This window comes from Semicossyphus pulcher, unplaced genomic scaffold (genome assembly GCF_022749685.1).
Source record: "Semicossyphus pulcher isolate SPU_LCO1_2020_fin unplaced genomic scaffold, fSemPul1.0.p SCAF_12, whole genome shotgun sequence".
Taxonomy (NCBI): domain Eukaryota; kingdom Metazoa; phylum Chordata; class Actinopteri; order Labriformes; family Labridae; genus Semicossyphus; species Semicossyphus pulcher.
The window spans coordinates 9158030-9183526 of NW_027211626.1; the positions used below are offsets into that span (position 1 = coordinate 9158030).

The following is a 25497-nucleotide window of genomic DNA, read 5'->3' on the forward strand; positions in this document are numbered from 1 at the left end:
GAGATAGACCGATATGTTTTTTTCAGGGCCGATACCGATAGCGATTATTAGTAGTCAGGGAGGCCGATAACCGATATTTGGAGCTGATATTTATTTGCAGTAAAAGTTAAAATATTGGTGTCAAAATTTTGAATAATACAAACTCCAACACTTAACTGTGTTTAAATGCCTTTAAGTATATGTTTATTAAACAAACAAACAAGAAGCGCAGGGAGTTCCCAGGGTCAGCAGCATCTCTTATAAAGTTAACTGAAAATTTAAATAAATAACTTCCTGAAGTTTTATAAAGTAAATAAAACAAAGTTGAATAAAATTTGCAAAGAAATGAACTCTTATCGGCCGTCAGATTTATAAAAAAAAAAAAAAAAAAAAAAAGGCAGATGCCGATATGCGTCAAAATGCTGAATATCGGCGCCGATAATCGGTCTATCCCTAATACAGTCACTGCGTAGTACTCTCCAAAAAAAGAGCTGTTCATTCCCTTGCATCCCACTGTCAAATACTAACCAAGATTGACACTTACTGTACATTCTCTGTACTACAGCCAGGTCTCTGTGGCCATCATAACATTTGTTCTGACTAGATGACTGTATTTTAGTGCTGACACTAAAAACCACACCATGGCCATAATTTTAATTCTTTCTGCTCTTGTCCCTTTACTTGTACCTCTCTGTCCCCCTTCTCAATATCACTCTGAAAGAAAAGAATTAAAATTCAATGTGCGATCATACTGTTGTACAGTCTGTCCATCCATATGAATATTACATCAGCAAATTGTCCAAAATCAGTGGAGCAGGTGTGTCAATGATAACACTCAGGATACATCAGATTACATGTTAGAAATAACCTTAAAAAACTCAAAAAGTCCACTTAGGCGCAGTGCAGGTCAGATTAACGGCTTTAACAAGTGTGTGTACCATTCCTCTTGATTAGCATGTTTTGTGCATGAGCTGAGCGTTGTCCAGAAGCTAATGAGCATGATGTGTCTTATTTCTCTTGATTACCCAGCATCCTCATCAACCCGGGCAATCATGTCAAGATGCAGGAGGGAACACTGGGATTCTTTATAGCCAGTGATGCCAAAGAAGTAAAGAGGTAATCCGACCGTCCTGAGCGTTACTTAGTTGTGATTGTGCATTTTGATTAGTTGAAGTTCTGAATGTTTGCGTTGTGTCACTTCTTAGAGCATTTTTCTACTGCAAAGCTTGTCATGACGACATCACAGACCCTAAGCGAATCAAGAAGTGTGGATGCAAACGACGTGAGTAGCTGCGCCTTTATGTAGCACCGTCGACACCCCTCCTTCCCTCCCTCTCTCTCCAAACCTACCCGTGGATCTGTGTGTCTCATTATACTTGAGGGTTGACTAGTCTGTATACTAATATTATACCTCTCATTGTGTCATTGTTTTTCCCTATGTGGCACTGTGTATTTACAGGTAATGTGTGTTGTCACACCATTATACCCTTAGGAAAGTGTTTATTACGGGTCCCATTTGAGCTTCCATAACCTCATTATGGTACCAACATCAGTCAATACCTGATTTTTTCCTCCTCTTTTTTTCCGAGTCAAAATGTAGGTGATCTCATCTTTGAGTGTGTTTTCTTTTCTGTTTAATCATTTAATCAGTACTTTATCTACACCAAGTGAAAATATATTGTAGTGAATTAAATAATATGAGTAAAATAAGAGAGACAGGTTCAGTGGAAGAATTTACATTGCAGAGTTTTATGTCCTGTTTATCCAACTAACCCATTTATATATGAAACATCGAAACCAGCATACTGAGATTTGTTTCTAGTTTAGTCTTCTGTTCGAGCTTCTTACTGAAATACCTAAAATATTAGCTGATATGAACATCATGTTGTTTTACATTAAACCACTTTATTGGAGTATTGAGTTCAATCACTACTTTCAGGTCTTTTAAGGTGAAACCAATGACTGTATACATAGATGGACAGATGCATCTCCATGTACTCTCATTGTACAAGATTGGAGCCAAAGTACCCTCTGTGATAGAACAGCTTCTTGTGTTGGTCTGAGGTTAACATTCACAGATATGCAAACTTCAATGAGTGTAGTGATTGTTTTAGATACGTCTTCTCTGCTAATCCGGAATAGATCGGCTGCAGGAGCCGTATTTGTCAACAGAGCTGTCAATCATAATCAAATAACTAATTTAAAAAAAACTATAATGACTCATGTCCCCTCTGTTAACATGTAGGAGGTGGGCTTTATGACCGATAGAGATGTTTTGGCTTCACTTTTCGGGAGCTGTCATGTCGTCCATCTTTTCATACAGTCCTTGGCTCACACACACATAATATGAATAGTCATAGAGATAACATGCTGCTTATTGTTAAATTTCCCTCTTTATTTAATGCAGACATAAGGCACAGACCGCTCATGAATAATACCTGACCTATGCAGAATAGTCACTTGTCAAGACATGTTAGCCGCTGGATCAATATTTCAGAATATCTCATATTTCACTAAAGATTACAGACAATTACACTAAGCAGTCTGATTCAGACACAGCCAGGTTTTAAAGTAGATTCCAACCATTTCCTTCTTTTGTCTGTGTCATTTCTATTCCTCAGACAATTTGTGCTTCTTCAGCTCAACAGAATCACACAGCCTTTCACACCCTTCTAAATTAACTGTTTACCTCTCTTTGCTTTCCTAATATCCTCGTGTCCCAGACTCCGGTGATGGACATGGCCTTATGTTTTGTCTTATTACAGTTGTTGCGAACAAGAGAGTTGCATTTAGAAAGGTGACAGTTCCATTACTGCAATGGAAGTCTGTCCTACAGTATGTTCTGTTCTATCATGTTTTGTTCTCTTCTGTTGTTTTTTCCCATGTTTCTTTATGACCAGTGACACACTTTTGATGTATTTCCTCCCCTGCTGCCATTGGAAAACACCACTTTATTTTAACTACTCACTGGTAGTGATTTATTGTGAGTAAAAAGAGAACTGGTGTAAGGTTACCCAGAGTGCAGTGCAAGTGTTTTTTTCCTCTTCAGCAAATAGTATACTGTATCTATGTTGCATGTACCAGTGTAGCTTCTGCATCCCCTTCCTCGCCTCTCATTTCTACACTGTGCTCAGACCAGACCCAAAACCAAAACAGCTGAAATCAAACTCCCTCCAGCATCCGGCCACCAGTCAGCTGGTTCTATTGCTAGTTCAAAATGACAATTAAATAGAGTGTGACTTAATCGGATGTGGCCGATGAGCTCTGCAGTTTTCCCCTTTCTATTTGATCATCAAACCGAACTCATGCTTGGTATTTGGAAGGCAATATTCTGCAAGTATTATGTCATTACCCTTGATTAACCCCCTTACAGTGTCATGCTCCGAGAAAGTACAGAGGAAACGTAATATAAATCTGCCATGTCATACAGCAATCATAGATTTAGAGGAGCTAACACAAGGGAAAGAAAATTAACAAGAGCCACGGAGATTTAAGTGGATCTGCTCTCTGTCAAAGAAAGTTTTGTGTGTCTGTTCTTTCAGAGAGCAGAAAATGTCCTTGTGGGAAGTTCTGCAAATCCTAACCAGCTAGGTTGCCAAAACACAATCAAAACAATCTGGTCTTCCCTTTGCCCTGCTCCTCTGTGATCTCAGCCCCCCTTTCTAAACTCCTTTGCTCTGCTCGGGCTGAGGTTACAGAGACCATTAGTTCCTCTCAGAGTTGAAATGTTACCACAACAGCTTTGTGCATTTCAAATCTGGACAGTTGTTGGGCCCTTTTATTTGTACTCTTTGCACCGGATGAAAAGTCCACTAGCACTATGCAGTATTTATTGTCGTAGCTTTAGATTGCCACTAGATGGCGGCGCCATGCCAGAGTCATATCCAATAACTGAACATCATATGGTGATGTCTGTAGAGGAAACTCAAATCCCCTGAAACCCGTTCAGCAAAAATGCAAGGACCAAAATTGTGTGCTTTTAGGAAAATAAATTAAATCAAAAACAGAATTTTTTTTTGGTAACATTTTGTAGTTCTCTCTTAGTGGTTTATATTTACAGGATACAGTGTTATTGGGGTATGGTGAGGGCGGTTTGTTTGTGCACAAAGTCTTCTGCACTCTTTTTCTACGCCTCCACAGCAATAAGCTACTGTGCACTGTGCTCAGAATTTCAGCTCCTGAACTTCTGTAACAGTACCATCACTCCTTGCACTCTTGCTGAATAAGGAAGCTATAGGGGGATCTATCAGAACGGTGCTTTCTTTGGGACATCCTTTGTATTCAACATAGCGCCCTGATAGCTTCTGTTTGAGTGTGTTGTGCTTTGGTGGATTATAGGAGATGGTAACTGATAAAACCCATGCAGACAGTTTATCAGGGCTGCCGTCATGTTGAATCATCAATTAGGAATGCCCTGAAATGGACACCTTTTTAATTCTAGGAAACAATCTGGGTATTTGTGAAGTCAGAAGTCAAAGACATTGTCAGTGTGTGTGTGTGTGTGTGTGTGTGTGTGTGTGTGAGTGAGTGTGTGTCTTGTGTTTTCCATTACTCCCCTTCCATGTGTCAATTACCGACATTGTAACATACGTATACTGTGGTCCGAATGCCCAAGCAAAAACTCTGAAGTAAGAAATTTTAGCATGAAGTGAAAGCTTCGCTGCACTTGTCTGCCATGCCTTTAAAACTGTTCCAATACTGTGAACAGTTATCTCTGTACCTTTCCTTGTCACTGAGGCCAAAAACACATTTTCTGCATGCCTGTTACATGCTCATAAAGCACATGTGCATGCTGCAGAATACAACAGTCCCTGATGCCTACACCCCACCGGGTTATGATAAGAGTGTCCCGTTCTTTCCTCGGCCAGAAGCTGAAACATATTACTTCATTCAAGATCTTATTTCCCGATGTGACTCAGAGTCAAAGATGCTGAAAGTGACTCTGTAAAGGTGCCAGACAGTATTAGTCTGCTGTCTGTTTGCACCTTGGCAATGAGGGAATGGGGACCAGGGACTGTTTCTGCCCGGAGTCACAGCAATCTAGACGTGCTACTCTCGGGACTTTCACTCCCGCTTCCCTTGGGGTTCAGAGCTTCACACACACATTTACGAACACCCAGCACATAGACAGGAATTGGCTGCAAAAACACAAGCAAACATCAGTGAAATACTTTGATACAGCAGTGATTGCATTGGTGTTGATCTGTAAATATACTGTAACACTGAAGATGGAGTCTCTATTATGGCCAAATATGGTAACACAACCTGCAGTTCTTCAGTTTAAGGAATTACAGTGAGATTTAGAAAGTAAACAAAAACTACAGCACTTCTGTAGTATAGATCAAAATGAATGTCCACTGAGAATAAGTTGTAAATGTTACATTCGACTTTCAATTTCAATTTAAGTTTAATTCCCTGATTTTACCGTGTGGAGATAATTTAAAAGTACATATACTACTACCCCGGTCAGTGTATCCACAGCCCGCCTCAGATGTCATGTCTCGTTCAAAATTGTCAGGTTTGAAATGTAGACTGCAGACCTGAAGATTTTTTCCACCGGATCAGATTCTGTACCGCTCTGAGCCATTGCCTCCAACGAAAACAGTAGCATTTCACTGCAGCGTCTCTCGCTGGGCCGTTCCTTTCACAGGGAGGGGCGCAATGCATGCTGGGTGTTGTGGGAATTTAGAATAGGCAAAACCACTAGCTGTTTGTACAACTTTTTCCACAGCGATAGCGCCAATTTCAAATATTATTGCTTCTATCGATTAAAGAGAACACCAGCTCTGACTGACAGTGTCTATTTTCCAGGGGTGAACTGCTCCTTTATTAATAAGCATATTTCCGCTTCTCAAAATTACAACTATTCCAGATACAAACAAACCTTTTACAACAAACATTAAATATAGATTTATTAAAACAACTGACAACTACAGGATAATCTTAACAGTAGCACAAGTAGAGAAACATATAGTCAAGTTAGGTTTGGTAGTCACACAGCAATGTCTATTTGACGTTTGCTAACGTTAGCCTCTTTAAGCTTCTGGTCATAAACCCACGGATGTCTCACTTTAAACTGACAAATACCAAACATGTATATCCATGTACGCATACATGCACATTAGGGTGAAGTTCTCCTTGGGGAGTGGAGAGGTGAAATGTCCCGGTTGAATATACAGTAGCATGAATTGGCAAGTCTAGCCCGTAGAATAGTGCGATGCCTTGGACAGAGCCGCTACAGCTGCATGATGGGATACAGGTACGTGATCCACTCCTTTAGCCAAATGGATAGAGGATGTACAAATGTATGAAACATTGTATGAGGTTTGCTGCTGAAGACATTGCTCATGCCTCTTTCCCCATGAATGCCTGCCTCCTTTCTCCCTTTCCTCCTCACCCCTCTTTCCCCCTGTTATATTTTTGCCTTTTGACTTGTTACAGCCTTAGCACACAGCTTGACCTCTCGATCCTGTTTGTTAACACAAACCGCAAATAATGGTTGTAATTAAATGCAATATTTTCATTAGCACTGTTGTATTGTAATCTGTCCAAATTTACCAGACAAGACAATTGAATTTTTAAATAAATGTCTGCGCTTCGAGTGTGTTTGTTAAGTTTGGGGCTCAAGTCTGTGGAAGCAGGCTTGCACTTTCTGATGAAGTTACCTTCCGACTTCCCCTGGATGAATATTTCTCCTTTTGCCATTAACCTGCTGCTTTTCCTCTCCTCTCATCCCAAAACATGACTGTAGCCAAGATGTCCGTCTACAAACGAATGAAACTGGCATGTTGTTTTGATTGCGGCCGTTCAGAGCAAGACTGCTCTTGCATGTCAGGCAGTGTACATAGTAACATGGACACCCTTCAGAGGGCCTACCCACTTTCCTCTGTCTCTGTTCATGATTGCGCAACCACTTTACGTGCCTGTAAGTTACACCGCCCAACACATGCTGTTACATGTCTGTGGTGTGTGCTCCGTGTATTGTACCATGCAGAGGTACCGTCCGTACGTGTACGTGTGTGTCCGTAATGTTGTCTATGATGTGATCTGTTTACTGTGACTTCATAATTTGTGTACCTGTGGTTTCTGTGAATTTATTTATTTGTTTATGAACAATTTTCTCTCAGTGATTTATTGTTTATTTTTCTATCAATCTATCTATTGCTCTATCGACGTATTAAACTGTCTGTCGGATCAACTCCCTCTATCTTTATCCCTCACTCTCTCGCTCTCTCTTGTTATTAGATTTATATGAAGTCTTCATTTTCTTTTCTTTACAGTTTATTTTTCATCTTGTTTTTTTTTTGTTTTTTTATCATTTTCACTCACACCGTTAGTTTGGTTTCATGCGTGTAATATGTGTGGTGGGTAAGTGGTGGTGTGGCTCTGTGGTGCTGCTGTACTGTACAGTACTGTAGGTGTTAGACATGTGGCTACCGCATGCTGCATCAGTCATGCAGGTGTGTCACTTTTGGATTTGATGTTTTTTGAACTGTTGAAGGTAAGATGATTGTATACACAAAAATGCAACGTGTTGTTTATTCTGAAGGTGTTGTGCTGAGATATGATTCTCTATATTTTTTTAAATGATGTGATTTATCTTTGCTTTCGATAGCTCTTACTGTGCAGTCCTCTGAGTTCCCTGTTTTCAGTTTGTACGTCTTTCAGTTGAAGTAGCTTTGGCTTTGTTTGTCATTTATTTTACCTTTGACCTAACTCTTGCAAATGTGCAAAGTTTTAGTTACACTTTAATGCCGGAGATAAGAGAAAGTCACGTGTAAAACGCAATTTTAACAGTATTGCAAAGCCTTAAAAATAAGGGGCAGTGCACAGATATTAAAACATGTTTACATTAGTTCAGGACGTTAGTTTTATATCCAAAGCAAAAGAAATTTATTTCATACCATTTCAAATTATTCAAATAGGAAAGAAACAAATTAGCTTTCAATTTACACTCAAATTATGGATTTTGTTGTAAAAAATGTCCTGCTAAGCATCTGATCCCAATAGTTTGTTTGGTCCTAAATAGTGTATCTCTCCTGCAGTCATTAAAGGGGGGGTATTATGCTAATTTCAAACTTAATATTTCAGTCTGTGATACCTGTGGAGTAGCTTAGCATAATTTACATTAAAAAAAACCCTCTAATTTTTCTCACACTGATGCTCTGTACTCAGTCAGCTCTGTCTCTTTAAGAAACCCCGCCGCTACAAGCCTGCTATCTTCTGATTGGCCAGCTCTCCGAAGCCTTTGTGACATCACAAAGTGCAGCGCGTAGAAAAAACTGTGTGAAACCTGGCGTTCACAGCAGCCTGCAGACTGAGCTGAGAAGCCTGGGGATTACTCCAACATACTTTTACCTACAGATTTTAAACTTCACCCACGTTTAGTCTGGACATCCAACGCTGTAAAATTATATATATCTCTTAAAATGTGAAACAGCATAACACCCCCTCTTTAGCAGTTCATAATACATATACTGGGAAAAGATGGAGGAAAGAGAGGAAAGAAAAATACAATGGGGGAAGAGAGAGGTTTTGTATGGCAAGAAGTAGACAAGAAACTCGATAAAGAAAAAGCAGGAGAGAGGATAAAAACAAAACTGAAAGCTACAAAACGGTGATGTTGGCTTGATATAGACAAGGTATAAAGAAAAAGCTTCTGGAAGACCCCCCTCCTCTCTCTTCTCCTTTTGAGTGGATGGGAAATACCAAATTGTGTGTCAATTAGACATGGCAGCAGTAGGACTCGCTATCAAAGCGTTGGGTTCAGACATACAGATCTGATTTCCTTCTCAACATTCTCCCACCGTCTGCCGACTCAGCCTAGATTAGTGTCAAACATGCCATGATGAGTTTGGCTTGGCCTCTTGTAGTTCGGCCTGCGCTGATATCCCTCGGTACCAATTACTGGCCATTACATGGTTACTGATCTCACTTCTCCCTCAACCCCCTGTAGGATTTCAGGAAAAGCCTCCTCTGTCTTAGATTTCTTTCCCTTTTTAACTCTGACTTTGTCTGAACAAAGTGAGTTTAGTGAAGGAGTGCATTGGGCTTTGTCAGGCAGGGATTGTTGGATTTCCTCTCCCCGTTTCCCGTCTTTATTTTTTTGTCTGCCAGACTGAGAGGATAAGACATCTTTGTCTACGATGACTTCATGCTCTTGTACATCTGAACCAGATTTTTCTAGACTGGGTACTTGGATAATTGATTCTTTGAATAGCACTCTGTCGTTAAATGCGTCCTGTGTTCTGATGCAAGACCACACACATACGCAGCGGAACACAGACACCTCTTTAATGTTGACTGAAACATAAACCTTGCGTTGCATTATGGACTTTAATGAAACAATATTTATTAATTGCCTTTTTGAATTTGCACTCATTCGAGGGTTTTAGTGCATAATGTGATTTTTGGTGAAACAGATTCACGGTCCAAAATCTGCTACCGTCATGAATGCAGTCTTTTGTTACTGGATTTCACACATACAGAGATTCTGATGTTTGGTTTGTTTAGTATTTAAGTGGAAATGAGATGAGATCTGAGCTTGAGAGTGAGCTTAATTGTACCACAGATAGCAAAGGTGAGAAGTTTTGTTATATCATATTATATAGTAGACAGCCGCATGGATGAAAAAGGTAGTTGTTGTTCGACTGTGTGTTCTGATTCTTGTCTTCCACAATTAAAGATTTAAAATGTTCTGGGTAGTTCAGTTGAATCTGAGGTTTGTTTTCAGTCTGTATATTCGGTCTTTCGTTGACCTGACCATCAACACAGCCGGCCAGCTTCCCTCAGTGAGAAAAGCTTGAGACGTGACAGCTTTTATATAATGTAGAGGCTGAAGCCTCCATGAAGCTGGGCTACAGACAAGGGTTGGGGACCCCAGGCTCTGGGGTGCTTTCAGCTAGTCCGCAGCCTTCTCGGCTGTGTGTGTGTGCGTGCATGTCTGTATCGTGTGCGTGTGTGTGTGTGTACCAACATGCACTTCTATTTCTATCTCTGTGCATGTGTGTGCATCTGCATCTCATTGCTGGGGACCTTATCTATCCTGACACGGAAATTATGTTTGCATTTTCATTTTCCCAGCCCTGCTGGTCCGTCACCAAACTTGCCCTGACAGCTCCTGTCCACCAGGCAGGCTTCGTTCCACCCCCCTGCCACCCCCCTACCCTCTGTCCTATGCCGCCTCGCTACGCCCCAAATGCTAGCCAGTTAGTCTGTTGCCTCTGCGAAGCGGGCAGATTGCTAGAGACAGATGCCAGGGCCACTGAGGGTCCCTGTTGGAGGATCTGTGTCATAGGCCAGCCCTGGGCCCTCTCTGTGACCTTTACTGCTGGAAGAGACTCTGGAAAAGAGTGGAAGTGTCAGCAGCTCAGAGCTCAGTTCAAGTGCCCGCTGTACCAGTACTTCTATGGGTACCAGTCGTCAGTATCTCCTCAGCGAAGGTCAGAAGCTGTAATTCCCAGATAATTCATAATGCTTGAATAGGTGGGGACCTATTTAAGTTGGTCGGTCCTTTTTAAAGAGCAAGCTAAGAGATTTAAACATGTAGCTTTGAACCCTTTATTACAATATCTATCTGTGCAACAGATGTGGACTGCATGCAAAGAGCAAGTCTCTATAAACCTGTGCTCTGTTAGCGCGCCTGCTTTGAGTAGCGGGCGTCTGCTGTCTGTGTTTTGGACGCCTACATGCTCTCAAGTATGTAGCTGTTGTCTGTGTTTCCCATGGTGGCTTTCTTTGTTTGTCTACAGACCTCACAATGTTCATCACATTGACGTCAAAATTTTAAACAATCAAAGCATTTCTAAGCAAGAAACATTTTATTTCGACTATCACTGAAAATGTGTAACGTCAAAGCAGTATTTTTGAAAAGTTGAATCAAATCATCATCACATCTCATTAGTACACCTTCCTGAAAGCATGGCTCACTCTGTGACTGGACGTTTTCATTCCACCCACCTGTCTGCCTTTTTTGTGCCATCAAACTGTAGTCATCACGACCATCAGGTTTTTCCATTGATTAAATAATTTAAGACTTTTATTTTTGGTCCGTGCCGTCATGATAGAACTTCATCATGTGATTTAATCTCCATCCACCGCTCTTATGTTGATGTCTCTATTTCCTAATGTGCCTGTTTCATTACATCCTTTCTCCCTCTGTGTGACCTGCCACTTGTCTTTGCATTCTCCTCAGCCAAATATAAGTATAATGGATATGTCAGACCACGTAAGTGTGTTTCTCTGTCCTTCTCCATTCTGCTCCAGCTCTGTGTTTAGACTGTAGACCCCTCACTATGTCATGTAACATAATCAGTACTGATGCTTTGCTTTAGTTTTGCTTTGTTGTCCCTTATCCCTTTAGCACATTCTGATGTTGTCTTGTGCCTTATACAGAGACAAAGTAAACTCACAGTTTAACCAGATTTAAAGTCAATGTTTAACTCATCAGACTGTTTATTCTAACTCACCTGTCATTTAATCATTTCAACAATATGCTGATAGAAAATTAAAGTTCCTGGTTTTAATAGCAACTTATAATACATAAGTTTGTGTTTGATAATACCATGTAGTTCCATGAACTATTCTTTTTGTATTGTGCTGCATGTAGCAGCAGATGGCGCTACAACACCAGGGAACAGTGGAAGTCAGAAAGAGGCTGGCGTTCGATTCAAAGCCGATTGCAATTTAGGTAAATCTTTAATAAATAAATGTTAAATGCATATTTACAGGTTAAGAATATATTTTAGTTCTGAAATGCCATTTTTCACCTTTTAACATTTTAAATGTATATTTGTATTTAATGTATTTCTTCTTCTTAAGCATTATGAAGACTTTTTTGCTTCCTCCTGGAAATAGTGGCTACCTCTAGCACAACTACAAGGACATGCAGCAGTTCAAATATGAGTTTTATTCTTATATTTAACCGTAAAAAAAACGACAACAATGCATGGCATAAAAAAGCTTTTTCATGCAGTTGCAACGCACATGAAGAACAAAGCTTGCTCATGCAGCAAACACCGTAAAGGCGAAGCCAGCTTGGCTCGCATACGAAAGTAAACATTTTTAGTTGTTATTCCACTGCCTCATCATCCAGTTTACGTTGGGTCACGGCGATCCGATAAGGCTTGCATGCAGGACAGTACCATCATGTGATTAGCATTTCAGGAAGGGACAGTTGCCGTCTGGGTTGTTCAGGATGCACAGTGGACCTGCCAGGGCGGGTGAGCGCTCTCTAACGCTGCACGTGTTTGACAAGGGCCAGATGAATCCAGGAGCTATCGGTGGCGCCCCGTAAATCAAGGAGGCAGCTGACGGCCGGGATAAACGTCTGTTTATCGCCCGGGGCCACCCAAGCATGCTCTCTCCTCCAAACAACCAACCAACCACCCTTCTACCAAAGAGAGGAAAAGGGCTCCTCCTCTCCCATTCAAGTTAACAACCCTTCAGTACATACCAACATACGGGTTGACTCTGCAGCCACAATCGGATTGTGTATTTGTGTGTTTGTTTGTCTGTGTGTGTGTGTTCGGTGGGACGGCTTGGTGAACACCGGGTGTTCTCGATTCTCATATTGGAAACGGCAGATTATCACTAGACACACTGTGATCACTGTCAAAGTTACAGTGAAATAAGGCATCTAAATGTTCGGCTTGAGAGTAGAATAAAACCACATTTGCATTTCATAATTCAAATTTAATCCTTTAAATGTTTAATAATAAAAGTTTTTGAATTTGTAATATAATAAATAATTAGTCACTATATTATATTTGCTAATTTAAAAGTAGTTTGCTTGAAGTGACACAGTATCTGATTAAATGTGACTGGCTTCAGCCAAGCCGTGTCTCTGCTTTGTTCTACCAGAACATGCAGCACAACTGAGAAATAAAACTGAGAGACTTCTGATTAATTAATGCTCGTCACAAATGCAAAGTACGTGTCACTGTGAACGTTGTGCCAAGTAGATAAGAGATGTTTAATAAGATGAAGTTTTAACACCAGTTTTAGAACGCTGATAAACGATTCCTGCAATAAGGCAAGATCTTTTTTCCTCTCAGAAATAATAATACTAAAATGAGAAAAATAACTTCTTCTTTTTTTTCTGGAAACAAGTGTTTGATCCTTAAACTGTTTAATATTAAATTGTTACATATTTCTTATCATAGTGATAATCTGTCTTTGTGAAATATTAACACCCTACCCTCAAAAAGCTGAAATTTCACCTGAATTGTTTGATAAAATAATTCTGTAATTTCAAACAAATAAGCAAAAATATAAAAGTTAACTTTTCTATAATACTTTTATTACTAACTAATTTATAACCCTTAAATACAGGCTTTCTTACACTCTTTATTCTCCATTGTTTGACAGTAATGGATGAAGTTAGACCCTCTTTTCAAAAGCGATCAGTTAAAACCACCGGCTGCACCTCCACCTCCATCACATCAAATGCGTTCCTTTCCAACTCCCTGCACCCCAACCAGGAGCCCCTGGTCAACCCGGGCAAAGTCAACGTCCCCCTCGTTAATAACCGTAAAGGAAGTCTGCTCCCCGTGGGGCCGGGGCCTGGGGCCGACCCCTCGAAACTGCGCCTCAGTATCTCAGGTCCAGGAGACGTGACGGCCAGATCCCTGGCTGAGAGTCGGCTGAACCGGGCCCGCAGTCTGCCGGTGAAATACCGCTACCACCCCAGTAATGCCATGCTGCTCAGTCACAGTAGGCACTGTAGGTTGCCCCCTTAGCGGGATGCATCAGCCAGTAACCCCGCCTGTCCCGTCCCTTCATTTTGTCTTGTTTGCTGCATGACGGTTCGCTCTGCTGGAGCTGCTGCTGTTGTTGCTCCTGCTGCTTTTGCACGGACTGCCTGCGAGTGCAGTGGCTGCTACTGTCTACATGTGGGGACTCTAAAACTGAGGAGTGCTAAAATATGGGATTTTAGAAATGGCACAAAAGAGTTTATTGGTATTTACTGTGAAAGCTCTCATTAGCCAGTGGCTGCGAAGCATTTAATTTTATTGTTATAGATGTAGGTGAGAAGCATCATGCTTTTACTGTTTTAAATTAGGTTTAAGCCAGGAGGAGTCTGTCAAACAATACAGCAAGGATAATGCATATTTTCTGTTGTGGTATTTTGGAAGCACATTAGGAAGAGAATTATTTGTAAAGCTGAAAGTGCTTGTGATATTAGCTATTCCGAATGCCCGATTGCATAAAGGAAATGTCAGGGAATGACATTTTATTGGAAGGCAAAGTCATATTTCTTATCTTTTATTAGCAGAATTAGGTGACAGCCCAGGACGGGAGCTCAGACAATAATGAATATCCACATGCTTGGAATAGTCACGGCTTGCGGGCGTGCACATTGATTTGCACTAATATCATGCTGTGTTATTGATTCCTAACCAAAGGACTAACATGGGTTTGAAGTGACGGTGCACTTGGCATTTGCGCTGGGAGAGTGCAGAGTGGATAAGAGTATCTGGGTGCCTGTCTGAAAGCTCTTGAAACTTACAGGCAGTAGTGAAGATCAGACTACTGTTAGCTTCACTGAAATCTTAAGATGACTGGGACTGGCCTCACTGTGGCTGCTCTCTCTCTCTCGTCCTCGGCTGGGACTTCAAAAATACAAAGTTTAAAAATAGTTTTTTTCCCCATTTCTCAGCAAAGAAAGTTGACGGGAAGCTGAACTTATATCTGATTTAAAAAAACGCAAACATTGCTCAGCATCCTGCAAATGCTATTAAATTGTACATAAAAAATGTTCCATTTAAGACTGCACCTGACCTTCTTTTACTGGAGGTTCATGTGCATTTACTATCTGCTCTCAATATTCATAGTCCACTAATTCATTAGCGTGCCCTGGCCTTTATAATGTGTGTTGAGTGCTAAGCGTTCTCTTGGCATGGAGGTAGACCTGTAGAAGAGGCTTTATGCGCTGTAGAATTCACTGCAACGTTTGGGTGGGGTTTAGATAGTTTGATTAAAAATATAAGTTCATCTCCATAACCTTTATTTATCTCATTGTCATTGCTTTTGCCCGTGCCCCACTGACAATGACAATTTATACCATCACATAATGATATAGGTAAGCATGGTCACTCTGATGCAAACTGCTAGAGGTCCAATCACCTGCACACTTCAGAGAGTGTGTCACTGAAGGCCCTGTAAAAGCGCACCTTAGAAGAGCCATAAAAGGGGGGTTTGGGGATGTGAGACTTCTGTAACATTCCCAGGTCGTGAATAGTTTTTTATCCGTGGTTTTCTCCTGCCTTTCTCAGATTTACCATTGTCCGTTACTAATGCTTTCTCTATATTTTCCCAATTTGACACTGAATTATTAATTTCTTTTTCTTCTGTTCTGTTTTTTTGTTTTGTTTGCAATGATTGATTGATTGTTGGCTATTTTTTTTTTTCCATGTCAGGTCCAGCAACACGTTCCCAAGCATCTGTCTCTATTCTGACATTCTGTGCATGTGTTTGCAGTCGAAGACGAGCATCCATCAACTCTCTCGCCCAAAAAAAAGCAGCGCAACGGAGGGATGCGAAACTCACCCAACTGCTCGCCCAAAATGATGAGGTAAGAGACGCTGATTTTATTCTCCTTCCAGCCTTCAAACGGGGGAGTGAGAGGAAGTCAGATACAAGGGAAGGAGGCGGGGAGGGAGGAAGGGATGGAGGGATGTGTGCAAGAGATACTTCAGAGGCGGATGCCGCTGATGGTGAGATGGTGGGAGTTTTGGATGGATGGGAGGGGGCAAATTAGGGGTGGCAGAAGAAGGAGGTAAGAAACTCTGCGAGAGAAAGAGAGAGGAGAAGTGCCCTGTTAGACTCTGGCTGTTTAGGATGGCATGCTGTCAGCTGTTAATGACAGAGCTGAAATAATATTTCTGTCATGAAAAGCGGCTGTGAGGAACCGTTTGAAAACTCCTCTGGCTTTAAAGTCCCAGCTGTCACCTCCTCCGGTCTGGTCCACATGTGCTCCTTAAACAATGCTGGCACTAATGACACCAGCAACCAATCAGAGGGACCTGCATGGTTACTTTGCCCTCAGGCTACTTCTCTATTGTGGGAACCCCTGTGAGTACTGTTTCTGGTACTTAAGGCCATATGTGAGATGTATCATCACAATCAAATATGAATTCAAATATTACCTTCCTTTTATCCTGTCCGCTGGAATTAAATTGCTGTTAATTGATTTTGAAAGATAAAAGGGGTAGGTTTTTGTGCTCCTCTGGCTGCGAGGCGGGGGTTAGCGGCGCGATAGCGTGGAAAATACAGGGCGGCCGAGCTGTGCGGATTGGGACGGCAGGATAAAGGCATGGTGGGGAAGATGTAACAGGACAGGAACACTCATAGCGACGCTGCCCTATTCTTAATGAGAGTAAGTGTTATGGTTGTCATCTTTATGACATAACAATGTGGAGCTGTGTGGTTTTTGTCACACGCACTTGTCACTGTTAGTAGAAATGCAGTGAAGCAGCACCGCAGGAGAAGCTCCTGTATCTGAATTGTGTGGGGAAATAAATATTGTCTGTACTGAATTTAATTACCTAAAAAACAGTCTTTAATTTCTGCTAAGGAGCCTAATATGAAAATAAGATATAAACAAGTTTTAATATCTTTTATTTAACTTTTTGATCTTTGTTTTCACTTGGCGAATAAATATATATTTTTAGTTGTTTTTGCGCTGCAGTGTATTTCGGGTTCTTTGTATGTTGGTCCTGTTTGCTTCCCTTAGGCTGCAGTCCTCTCGCTGCACTGGCACGCCGTTGTGATTTCGTCCAGTATAGCAGTCGGCCTCCCCCTCAGTTCTCCACAAAACAAGAACTTAATAAGCCTTCACACTTGCTGAACCATTAGCCCAACACAGAGTCATACCCTTCAGTCTAGTTTGCAACAGAGCATCATTTTAGATGCCCTCGCTCAGAGGGAGAGAGCTGCTACAAAAACAACCAGACGTTGGCACATTTCCAGCTAACTGCTTGTTTAAAAGGCTGTTTAGTTTGCCCAACTTAAAGCACAAAACCTTTTCTTCTTTTCCTTTTTTGCTTAGGAGATGGTCCCTGTTTGCCATGTAATATATGCATCTTCGCTTTGATCTCACAGTGATAATAATTCTTGCGAGTTATTTACTCAGTTTTGAAAACGCTTCAAAGCGGTGTCAAAGTTTTCTCTGCTTTAGGGGTGCTTCTGTATTCTGCTGGCTCTTGGGTACTGGGATGACAGGTCCTCTGTTATAGGTGTAGATTTTTTTTTCCTCGTCTTAGCCCTCAGCAAAACATCAAATTACCCATCACAGTCTGCAGCCCCCCTTCACTGCTGCCCCTGTCAGCATATAACACCATATATATTAAACAGTTGTTCTTTACAAGGTGGATTTTATGCACAATGAAAAGTGATTGTTTGAGGTAGCCTTAGGGATACTTTATTCTACAAGCAAGGAGGGGGATAACACAGCAGAGAGCTAGCAAGAGAGCGAGCATACGTATCAAGTATGGTTTTTACAGGACTCGCAGCCTGAAGGCCTTTGTAAATAAATAATGATCAACAGATTGGCTGTGGGCTTTTGAAAAGCATGCCTTTGTCAGTTTGCATGATGGGGAAAATTTTCAAAGCAAGAGGCTGCCTTCGTAGTCTGGCAGAGGGGGATTGGGGGAGCACGCCCATCCCTTGCTTGTGACTGCAGAGTGATACACTGGAATAACTCAACTCTGTTTGAAATATATACAGAGGGAGGAGGAAAGAGAGGGGGTGAGACACTGGAGTGAGATATGCTGTAAGGAAAATATTTGTCCTATATAAAAATGCATCAGATAAAATACTGTATCTCAAACGGGGAAAAATATTTACTTTGCAATCTGAAGCACTGGTGATTTATTTAATTTAAAGTTAAAGTGACTGTATTTTTTTCTGTCCATTTAAGGGATATTTATATACAAATAATACGATCAACTAAAATAAGGAAAAATAAATATTTAAGGATTTTTTGGGGAATTCAAATGTGTATATTTTTCTAGAGACAAAGGGAGACATGTAATCAAAGCTTGCATGCAAGCTGACCTATCCTTTGCACGGCCGTGTCGGCATTAACACCGTGCCGTTAACACCGTTCCCAAAAACCTTTTTGACGGGTCACAACTGACGACATGCATCCAATCGCAAAAGATGTCACAGTATCATCCGCAGCTGATATCCCTTGGGCGTGGCACCGCGGCTCAGACGTCATGTCTGCTCTCCTCGAGACTTGTGGCAGGTTCAACCCGAGGCAGAGAGAAGGCAGAGGGAGAAGGAGGTGTGTGGAGCCTGTGACAGGCTGCCAGTCACACCGTTGACAGCTCTGTGAAAGATAGCTGTCTTGGCAGAGAGAGCTGGAGCGGCAGCCCGCCTGCATGCGCCAGTCAGCCCCTGTGTGGAGGCGAGCAGAGCTGAGCAGATTGAAGTGACGGGGGCTCTGTGGAGTTGATTGGCGCAACACGCGCCTCTGGATGAAAGATTCAGGCTGAGTGTAAAAACACTAAATGCTGTCAGTGTTATTATCACCTGCACCAACTGATAGAGGAAAGAGGGGGAAGAGAGCTGGAGAGAGAGGGTGGCTAATTGACAGCTCCTTTTTTTTTAACTTTTACTTTTCCTGCCATCGTATGCAACCCAAATGCAGGCTGAAGGAAGAGGCAACATCAAAGCCTTGTCAGCGATGACAGTGTTGATAGACGATAGAGAGAGTGATACTGAGAGAGATGTATGTCAAATTCTTGAGATGTTTTCTCCCATATTACTCAAATGTGTCTCTCTCTGCACTTCGCTGTTTTTAGAGTCTGCATAGTGCTTTTATAAAGAAGGGTGTCATTATTTGGGTGTGATTGTAAATACATTACATTTGCATTGCTGTTAAAGAAGCAGTTTTTAGTGAGGAACAGCATTAACTGCTTGCATTTAGTCCTGACTCAGTGTTTTGGGAGGAGTCTTTTGGATTCCCCTTAGAAGAACTGTGCGAACACGTCTTGTAGGATAAGTGCAAGAACAAGAGAGGCAGTATAACAGGACTGACAGGAGCCCTTTCATGGTCAGTGTTACACCGGATAAAACTCAGCAGCCCACTGCTGTGGATTAGCCTGTTTGGTTGTGACATGCTGTTGAAACATTAATGGCCATCAGTTGGGAAAGCAAAATGTGATTGGGCAAATTCCTGAAATATTTAAAGTGTGAGCCTGTTGGAGCTTTTACTATTTGCGCCGCACGGCGTCGGGAACTGGAAGAGAGGGTAAAAGCTGGTAATTGGCCTTGCGTTGTCATGCCATTCAGTGAGTAGCACTCAAGTCATGCTGTTCTTTGTACCACTGCGAGCACAAGGGCATGTGAGTTTTCTCATGACTTGACACCGAGGACAAGGAGGAACGGAGGAGTGATGTATGAGACCTCTCAGATCTCAACAAACCCAGGTCATCTTCCACTTCTTTCATTCCACAAAAGACCTAATAATAAATGTGTTCTGTTTTCTCAGTCGACACGACCCTCTTCTCATTCCTGGGAATGAACAAATCGAGAACATGGACATGAACGTGAAGAGGTATGACTCGACAGGGATGTTTCACTGGTGCCCGTCAAAGGAAATCGAAAAAGTCATCTTGGTGAGTTGGGCGAGAACTGCGTCGCTGCAATCCTCTAAAATAGAACATGCAAAACAGACGTTACAGGAAGTGTGCTCAGGAGCATCCCCTCAGTATTGGAGGGATGCAATCACCTACTAATATGTATTGACATTTCTCTCACTGCCCTCTGTTGTTTCAAGGTGAGTTCGATGTTTTATTTCATATACCCACCAAGGATGTGTGAACGGCATTTCAACACTTCACGCATGGGTTTGCTCAGATGTTTAAACAAGGCAGTTTGTAAGCATTAAGTTTTGTGCACAAGTTGTTTGGGCAGGATTAACACTGGCCAAATACAATGTAAAATACGAGATACAGCCACCTGTAGTTGACCTCTGATCAATACACCACTGACATTGGTGCTTTTAAAGGGCCAGTTCGCCAATTGTCAACCTCAGTCCTATCAAGCTATTATGGGGAGCTAATGCCATTATGGTAGGGATGGTGGAGGACGCTATCCGCTTCTCCAATGGGCCCTGGAAAACCTCCACCAGACTACGTAAAACGCGTCATCTGGCGGAGGCCAGGGAGCTTGCTAAACTAAACTTCCTCAATCTAGGACGCCCGCCTCCGATGTCATGTCTCGTTCACAATCGTCAGGTTTGAAATGTAGACTGCAGACCTGAAGATTTTTTAGACGATACACCGGTATGTTCTCGTTGTATTTTTCGGATTCTTTACCGCTCTGCAGCGATCAATGTCCTTGACTGGAAAACGGTAGTATTTCACTCTGGGCCGTTCCTTTCAGTGGGAGGGGCGCAATGCATGCTGGGTGTTGTAGGAATGCAGAATGGGCGAAACCACAAGCTGTTGGTACAACTTTCTCCACAGCTATGGCGCCAATTTAAAATATTATTGCTTCTATGGATTACAGAGAACACCAGCTTTGACTGGCAGTGGCTTTTTCCAGGGAGAACTGCTCCTTTAATGATTTAACTTTAATCATCATTAATTTAAAGGGGGGGATGAAGGATTTTGCTGCACTAGTTGGGTTGGCAAATAATATTTTAGATGCGCTAATTACCTGTAGTTTGCATACATTTTGATTCCCACAGATCAGACACTCAGCCGCCAGAATAAGCCATTTGCAGACTTGGTCCCTTGGCATTCTTTGTTTTCTCTCGCATCCAACAAAGATATAGTTTTACTTTCAAACTGCCTGGCATCATAGAAGCGTTTAGTTCACTTAACGTACACCCAAACTTGCAATCAAATGCACATCAAGCTGCTGCGACAGGCGACAGATCTTGAAAGCGGGGCGTTGCATTGTTCTTTTTCGACATGAACTTTATAAAGTAGAGGAGCTTTGTTTATTTATACCTCTGTGATTTATGACAGGGTCCTCGTCATACATACTTTATGTGCCTAAAATCTTACAAACTGCATTTTTCAGCCTGATTGAATCAGCTGCCCAGACCACATGTTTTGTTCTTGTTCTTTGCTCTGTAAAAGTCTTATTTCTGAGTATTCAATAAACTGCTTATAAACAGAATAGTGGTTAACCAAACGTTTGTTTGTGTATAAACAGGAAGTTAATGCTTTAATTTTAGGCAAATATGTAATTCATCCTTATACTTGGTTAACAAACTATTTAATATTGGTTTATAACAGTTTATAAAAGACACTGTTAGCTCATACACAGTAACCAGTTTTCTATTAACAGCACTCATTTCTATTCTGTATATCCGTGTTTGTCCCTGCGTGTCCTCCCCTTCCTCTCCTCTCTGTCTGCACTGCCTCTCATTCCTTTCTCTCTGCTCTCCTCCCCCCTCCCTTTTTGTCCCTCTCTCCGCTGCAGACCCGGAGTGAAGCCTCGATGACAGTCCTGAGCGGTCATGTAGTGGTCTGTATATTTGGGGATGTCACGTCCGCTTTAGTGGGGCTGCGAAACCTGGTGATGCCTTTAAGAGCTAGTAACTTCCATTACCACGAGCTGAAGCCCATAGTGTTTGTGGGCTCGCTGGATTACCTGCGGAGAGAGTGGGAGACGTTACACAACTTCCCCAAGGTGTCAATATTACCTGTAAGTGCACCAGCAGACACATTCAAACCACACTCTCACTGTTCGACTAACAAGCCATTGACATTTTGAGTTACATGCACATTTACATCCTGAGAGGGACTGTCAGTTTGATTTGATCACACATTACTCAATTGAATGATCACTCCATGAGAGCGTAGCCGGCCCCCCCTTCATCCAGAGCAGTGACACATCCTGCTTATCTAAAATGGAGTTTATGTGTGTTACAGATGCAGTGCCCGTCACAGATGGCGTGGCTTGCTGCCTTAGAGCTTGTTAGGCCTGGCTTGACTGATGATCAGAGGAGAATCCCAAACACAGCCCTCAGCGCAGGCTAGCCTTTAGATTAGTCCATGCCTCTGATTCTCCAATGCCCAGTTAGATCAGTGGAATGTCATCGCCTCGAAACAAGAATACTTGTTAACTAATTTCCCAAAGCTCCACTCCGCTCACTTCTTGCATTTGTTTTTCTCTCCCCTATGTCTGTCTCTTCTCCCCGTCTTGCTCTTTCTCTCTGTTCTCCTCACCCTGAAGGGTACACCATTAAGTCGGGCAGATTTAAGGGCTGTCAACATCAACCTCTGCGACATGTGCGTAATACTGTCAGCCAATCAGAACAATATCGAAGACGCCTCACTGCAGGATAAGGAATGCATCTTGGCATCACTCAACATCAAATCTATGCAGTTTGATGACAGCATCGGGGTCTTACAGGCTAATTCCCAAGGTAAGGAGCGTCCTATTAGACTTCATGTGCACTGCTGCCCAAAGGGGACAGGTTGTGGCAGGGAGGAAAGACAGCAGTCAACGATGTAAAAAAGAGAAGAGATAAGGGGAAGGGGGTGGTAAGAGGGCCACACAGGAGGGGAAGATGTAATATGTCAAACACAGAGTCTGCTAAGTGCTCTTAGTTTAAATACTCTGCAAGTTTGTTGTAAGTGACATCTATAAACGTACTTTACAGTAACTCATGATGAAGTGCGCGCACAAAACACTGTGTTGATTGCTTCATCAAGCTTTGAAGAGTGTTTACTCCACATAATTTCTGATGATTCCAGTCTTGTCCCTGGTAATTACATGCTGCTAAACCTCCTTGATAATATTTTTTAATGATGTAATCAACATGACTGTGTCATTTGATGTTGTTCCCCCTGATCTGGTGTCTGGCAGATCGTCTGGAACAGATTGTTGATGTTTGCAGACAAACACACGAACCTGGCATCCCATCAGGCCTCATCATCATTAAGCAGCTAGTACAAATCACCAGGCAGGCCAATTCAGCTGCTCCTCATTAGTCACAACAAAACAGTGACACATGCACACATGCACCTTCGTTTTTGAAAGTGTGTTCGCAAACATAACACACACACACATTCATGCCAACGCATTCTATCCACGCACATCCACAAACAGGTAATCCTCACTTTATGATTAGCCCTAAAGGCATGACATGCCTTGAGCTCAGTACTATTTAGTGCCACCACAGTGACTGTTGTAAATACAAATCAAAGTTGAAGGTCCAAGAGGCCATTATTTTTTAGTGCAGAGCACTTCCACATGTTTTAGGAGAATGCCAATGTTGTTATTTCTCCAACCTTGAGTGAGTGATGTGCTGTCGATAGCAGTGCCACCAAGGAACAATAAGCAGGGCTAAATCTTAGAGCACGTCGCTCTGGGGAGCAGTATTCACAGAGAGCCACCTCAATATTGAAGCCCACTGGCCTACATCGTCTCCCAGGGTCGATGGATGGAGCCTATTGTCATCAATAATTGGGTCTTACATCAACCACCCATTTCAGTGATAAATACTTCACTTTAGGAAGCACACATACACACCACAGTGACATGCAATCATGCATACACAAGGAAACACACGCGCACACACAGACGCTGCTATTGTATCATAGGTATTGCTTTGGGGATTCCTTCCTCCTAGCGATGCTCCCATTCAGACACCGTCTGTGGATTTTAAAACAAGAAGGTGCAAATGAATAAGTAAACATGTGCCTTCCTAGGGGAGAGCTTCTCACGGCTGCTGTAGCATGTAGTCAACCGCAGAGCATAGCTGTGCCCGGGGGGCTACAGGGATAAGGGGGTATGTAACCCAGATCTCACTTCTCTCATTGTTGATGAACAGACGAGGTTACAGCTTCACAGAGGCAACAAAAGAGAAGAGGAAATGCTGCTTGATTAGGCTGGTGTTCAAACTGGTTTTTATGTGTTAATTGCAATTAGAAAGACTGAATGAAAAAAATGTGGGTTTGTGTTAGAAAGTAGTTAACCAGTGACAGTAAATAGACAGTGTTAAGATGCTTTTTTGAACACATTTCTTAAACCATCTCTATGTTGCCTTGCTAGGTTCAGGGCAGATTTTAAATAGAGAGATGGCATGTTGAGCAATTTACAACTTATGAAATGCAGTTCTTTTTAAATTCAGTTAGAAATGTCAATATTAAAGGGCCAGTTTGATGATTTTCAACCTCAGTCCTATCATGCTATTATGGGGAGCTAATGCCATTGTGGTAGGGAAAAAAAATGCAATTTCACTCTGTGCCTTTGGAGGACGCTATCCGCTTCTCCAATGGACCCTGGAAAACCTCCGCCAGACTACGTAAAACGCGTCATCTGGTGGAGGCAAGGGAGCTCGCTAAACTACATTTCCTCAATCTAGGACGCCCGCCTCCGATGTCATGTCTCGTTCAAAATCGTCAAGTTTGAAATGAAGACTGCAGACCCCAAGATATTTTAGACGATCTCCCGGTATATTCTCGTCCTATTTCAGATTCTGTACCGCTCTGAGCCGTTGCCTGCAGCGATCAATGTCCTTGACCGGAAAATGGTAGTATTTCACTCTGGGCCGTTCCTTTCAGAGGGAGGGGCGCAATGCATGCTGGGTGTTGTATGAATGTAGAATGGGCAAAACCACGAGCTGTTTGTAAAACTTTCTCCACAGCTATGCCGCTAATTTCAAATTTTATTGCTTCTATGGATTACAGAAAACATCAGCTTTGACTGACAGGTGCTTTTTCCAGGGGCGAATTGCTCCTTTAACTCCAGTATTGATGTTTTTTATCACAATATGGTAATATCATTTAGTTTACAGCTAAGAAACACACCTTTAGAAACACATATTGTAACTTTACTTCTGGCTCTGTCTTACTGTAGGAAGACATACAGCTCTCTGTTCACCAGCTCACATTGTAACTTTAGAGCTGTTTGTAACCTAACAGGTGTTGAAAGCAGCTCAGCAGCAGGCCTCGTGTATCCCTGTTCTCACTTTCTGCTGTACACACTGCACAGTTCCTCTACACTTCCTTACTGTCTTCATGTTCACTATCATACAATAAGAGCAATGCTTTAGAGGCAGCTTCCAAAAACGTGCTGTCACTCTCCAGTGGAGTAAACATCATCCTTTATGGACATCGACAAAATGATGTTTGCACTGTCTGAGCTCGTGCTTCCCGTTTGACTCAAAGTGTCAAACCTCTGCTATTTCCAACTTCAGTAATTGGAATAACAAGAGTTGTGATTATCCGTGCTTCAGTTCAGTGTGTGCTTCCTGCCGTGTACTAAACTATTTGGTGTCTTTTCGGTTGCAAAGAGCTGGGAGATCTCTTTTGTAATGTAAGCAGCGCATTGAGTTTCCTGACAGGGAAGGCACACACACACACACACACACACACAGACACACATACATAGAGAATTTGCAATCCTTTTAAAACTTTGTGACCTGAATATATTCCCTGCATTATGTTTCCTTGGTGGTGGCACTATAAGCTGGCATTTTGCTGTAGTCAGCACTAAATGATGGATGTCAAAACACAGTTGATGCATTATGCATATAGCATTACA

General features: G+C 42.0%; 1 protein-coding gene across 9 annotated transcripts in view; it reads left to right on the forward strand.

Moving 5' to 3' along the window:
• kcnma1a (potassium large conductance calcium-activated channel, subfamily M, alpha member 1a) overlaps positions 1–25497 on the forward strand; it is a 166316-nt gene that overhangs the window by 121899 nt on the left and 18920 nt on the right. For 4 of the 9 annotated variants that reach the window (XM_069658271.1, XM_069658272.1, XM_069658273.1 and 1 more), the window contains exons 17-23: positions 1009–1095; positions 1185–1261; positions 6731–6904; positions 15460–15553; positions 19478–19604; positions 21424–21648; positions 22180–22372. In XM_069658271.1, coding sequence (XP_069514372.1) covers positions 1009–1095; positions 1185–1261; positions 6731–6904; positions 15460–15553; positions 19478–19604; positions 21424–21648; positions 22180–22372 — 977 coding nt within the window. Of the gene's footprint in view, positions 1–1008; positions 1096–1184; positions 1262–2953; positions 2963–6730; positions 6905–13347; positions 13702–15459; positions 15554–19477; positions 19605–21423; positions 21649–22179; positions 22373–25497 lie in introns of all 9 variants that reach the window. The other 5 variants (XM_069658274.1, XM_069658277.1, XM_069658278.1 and 2 more) reach the window with 2 other exon arrangements.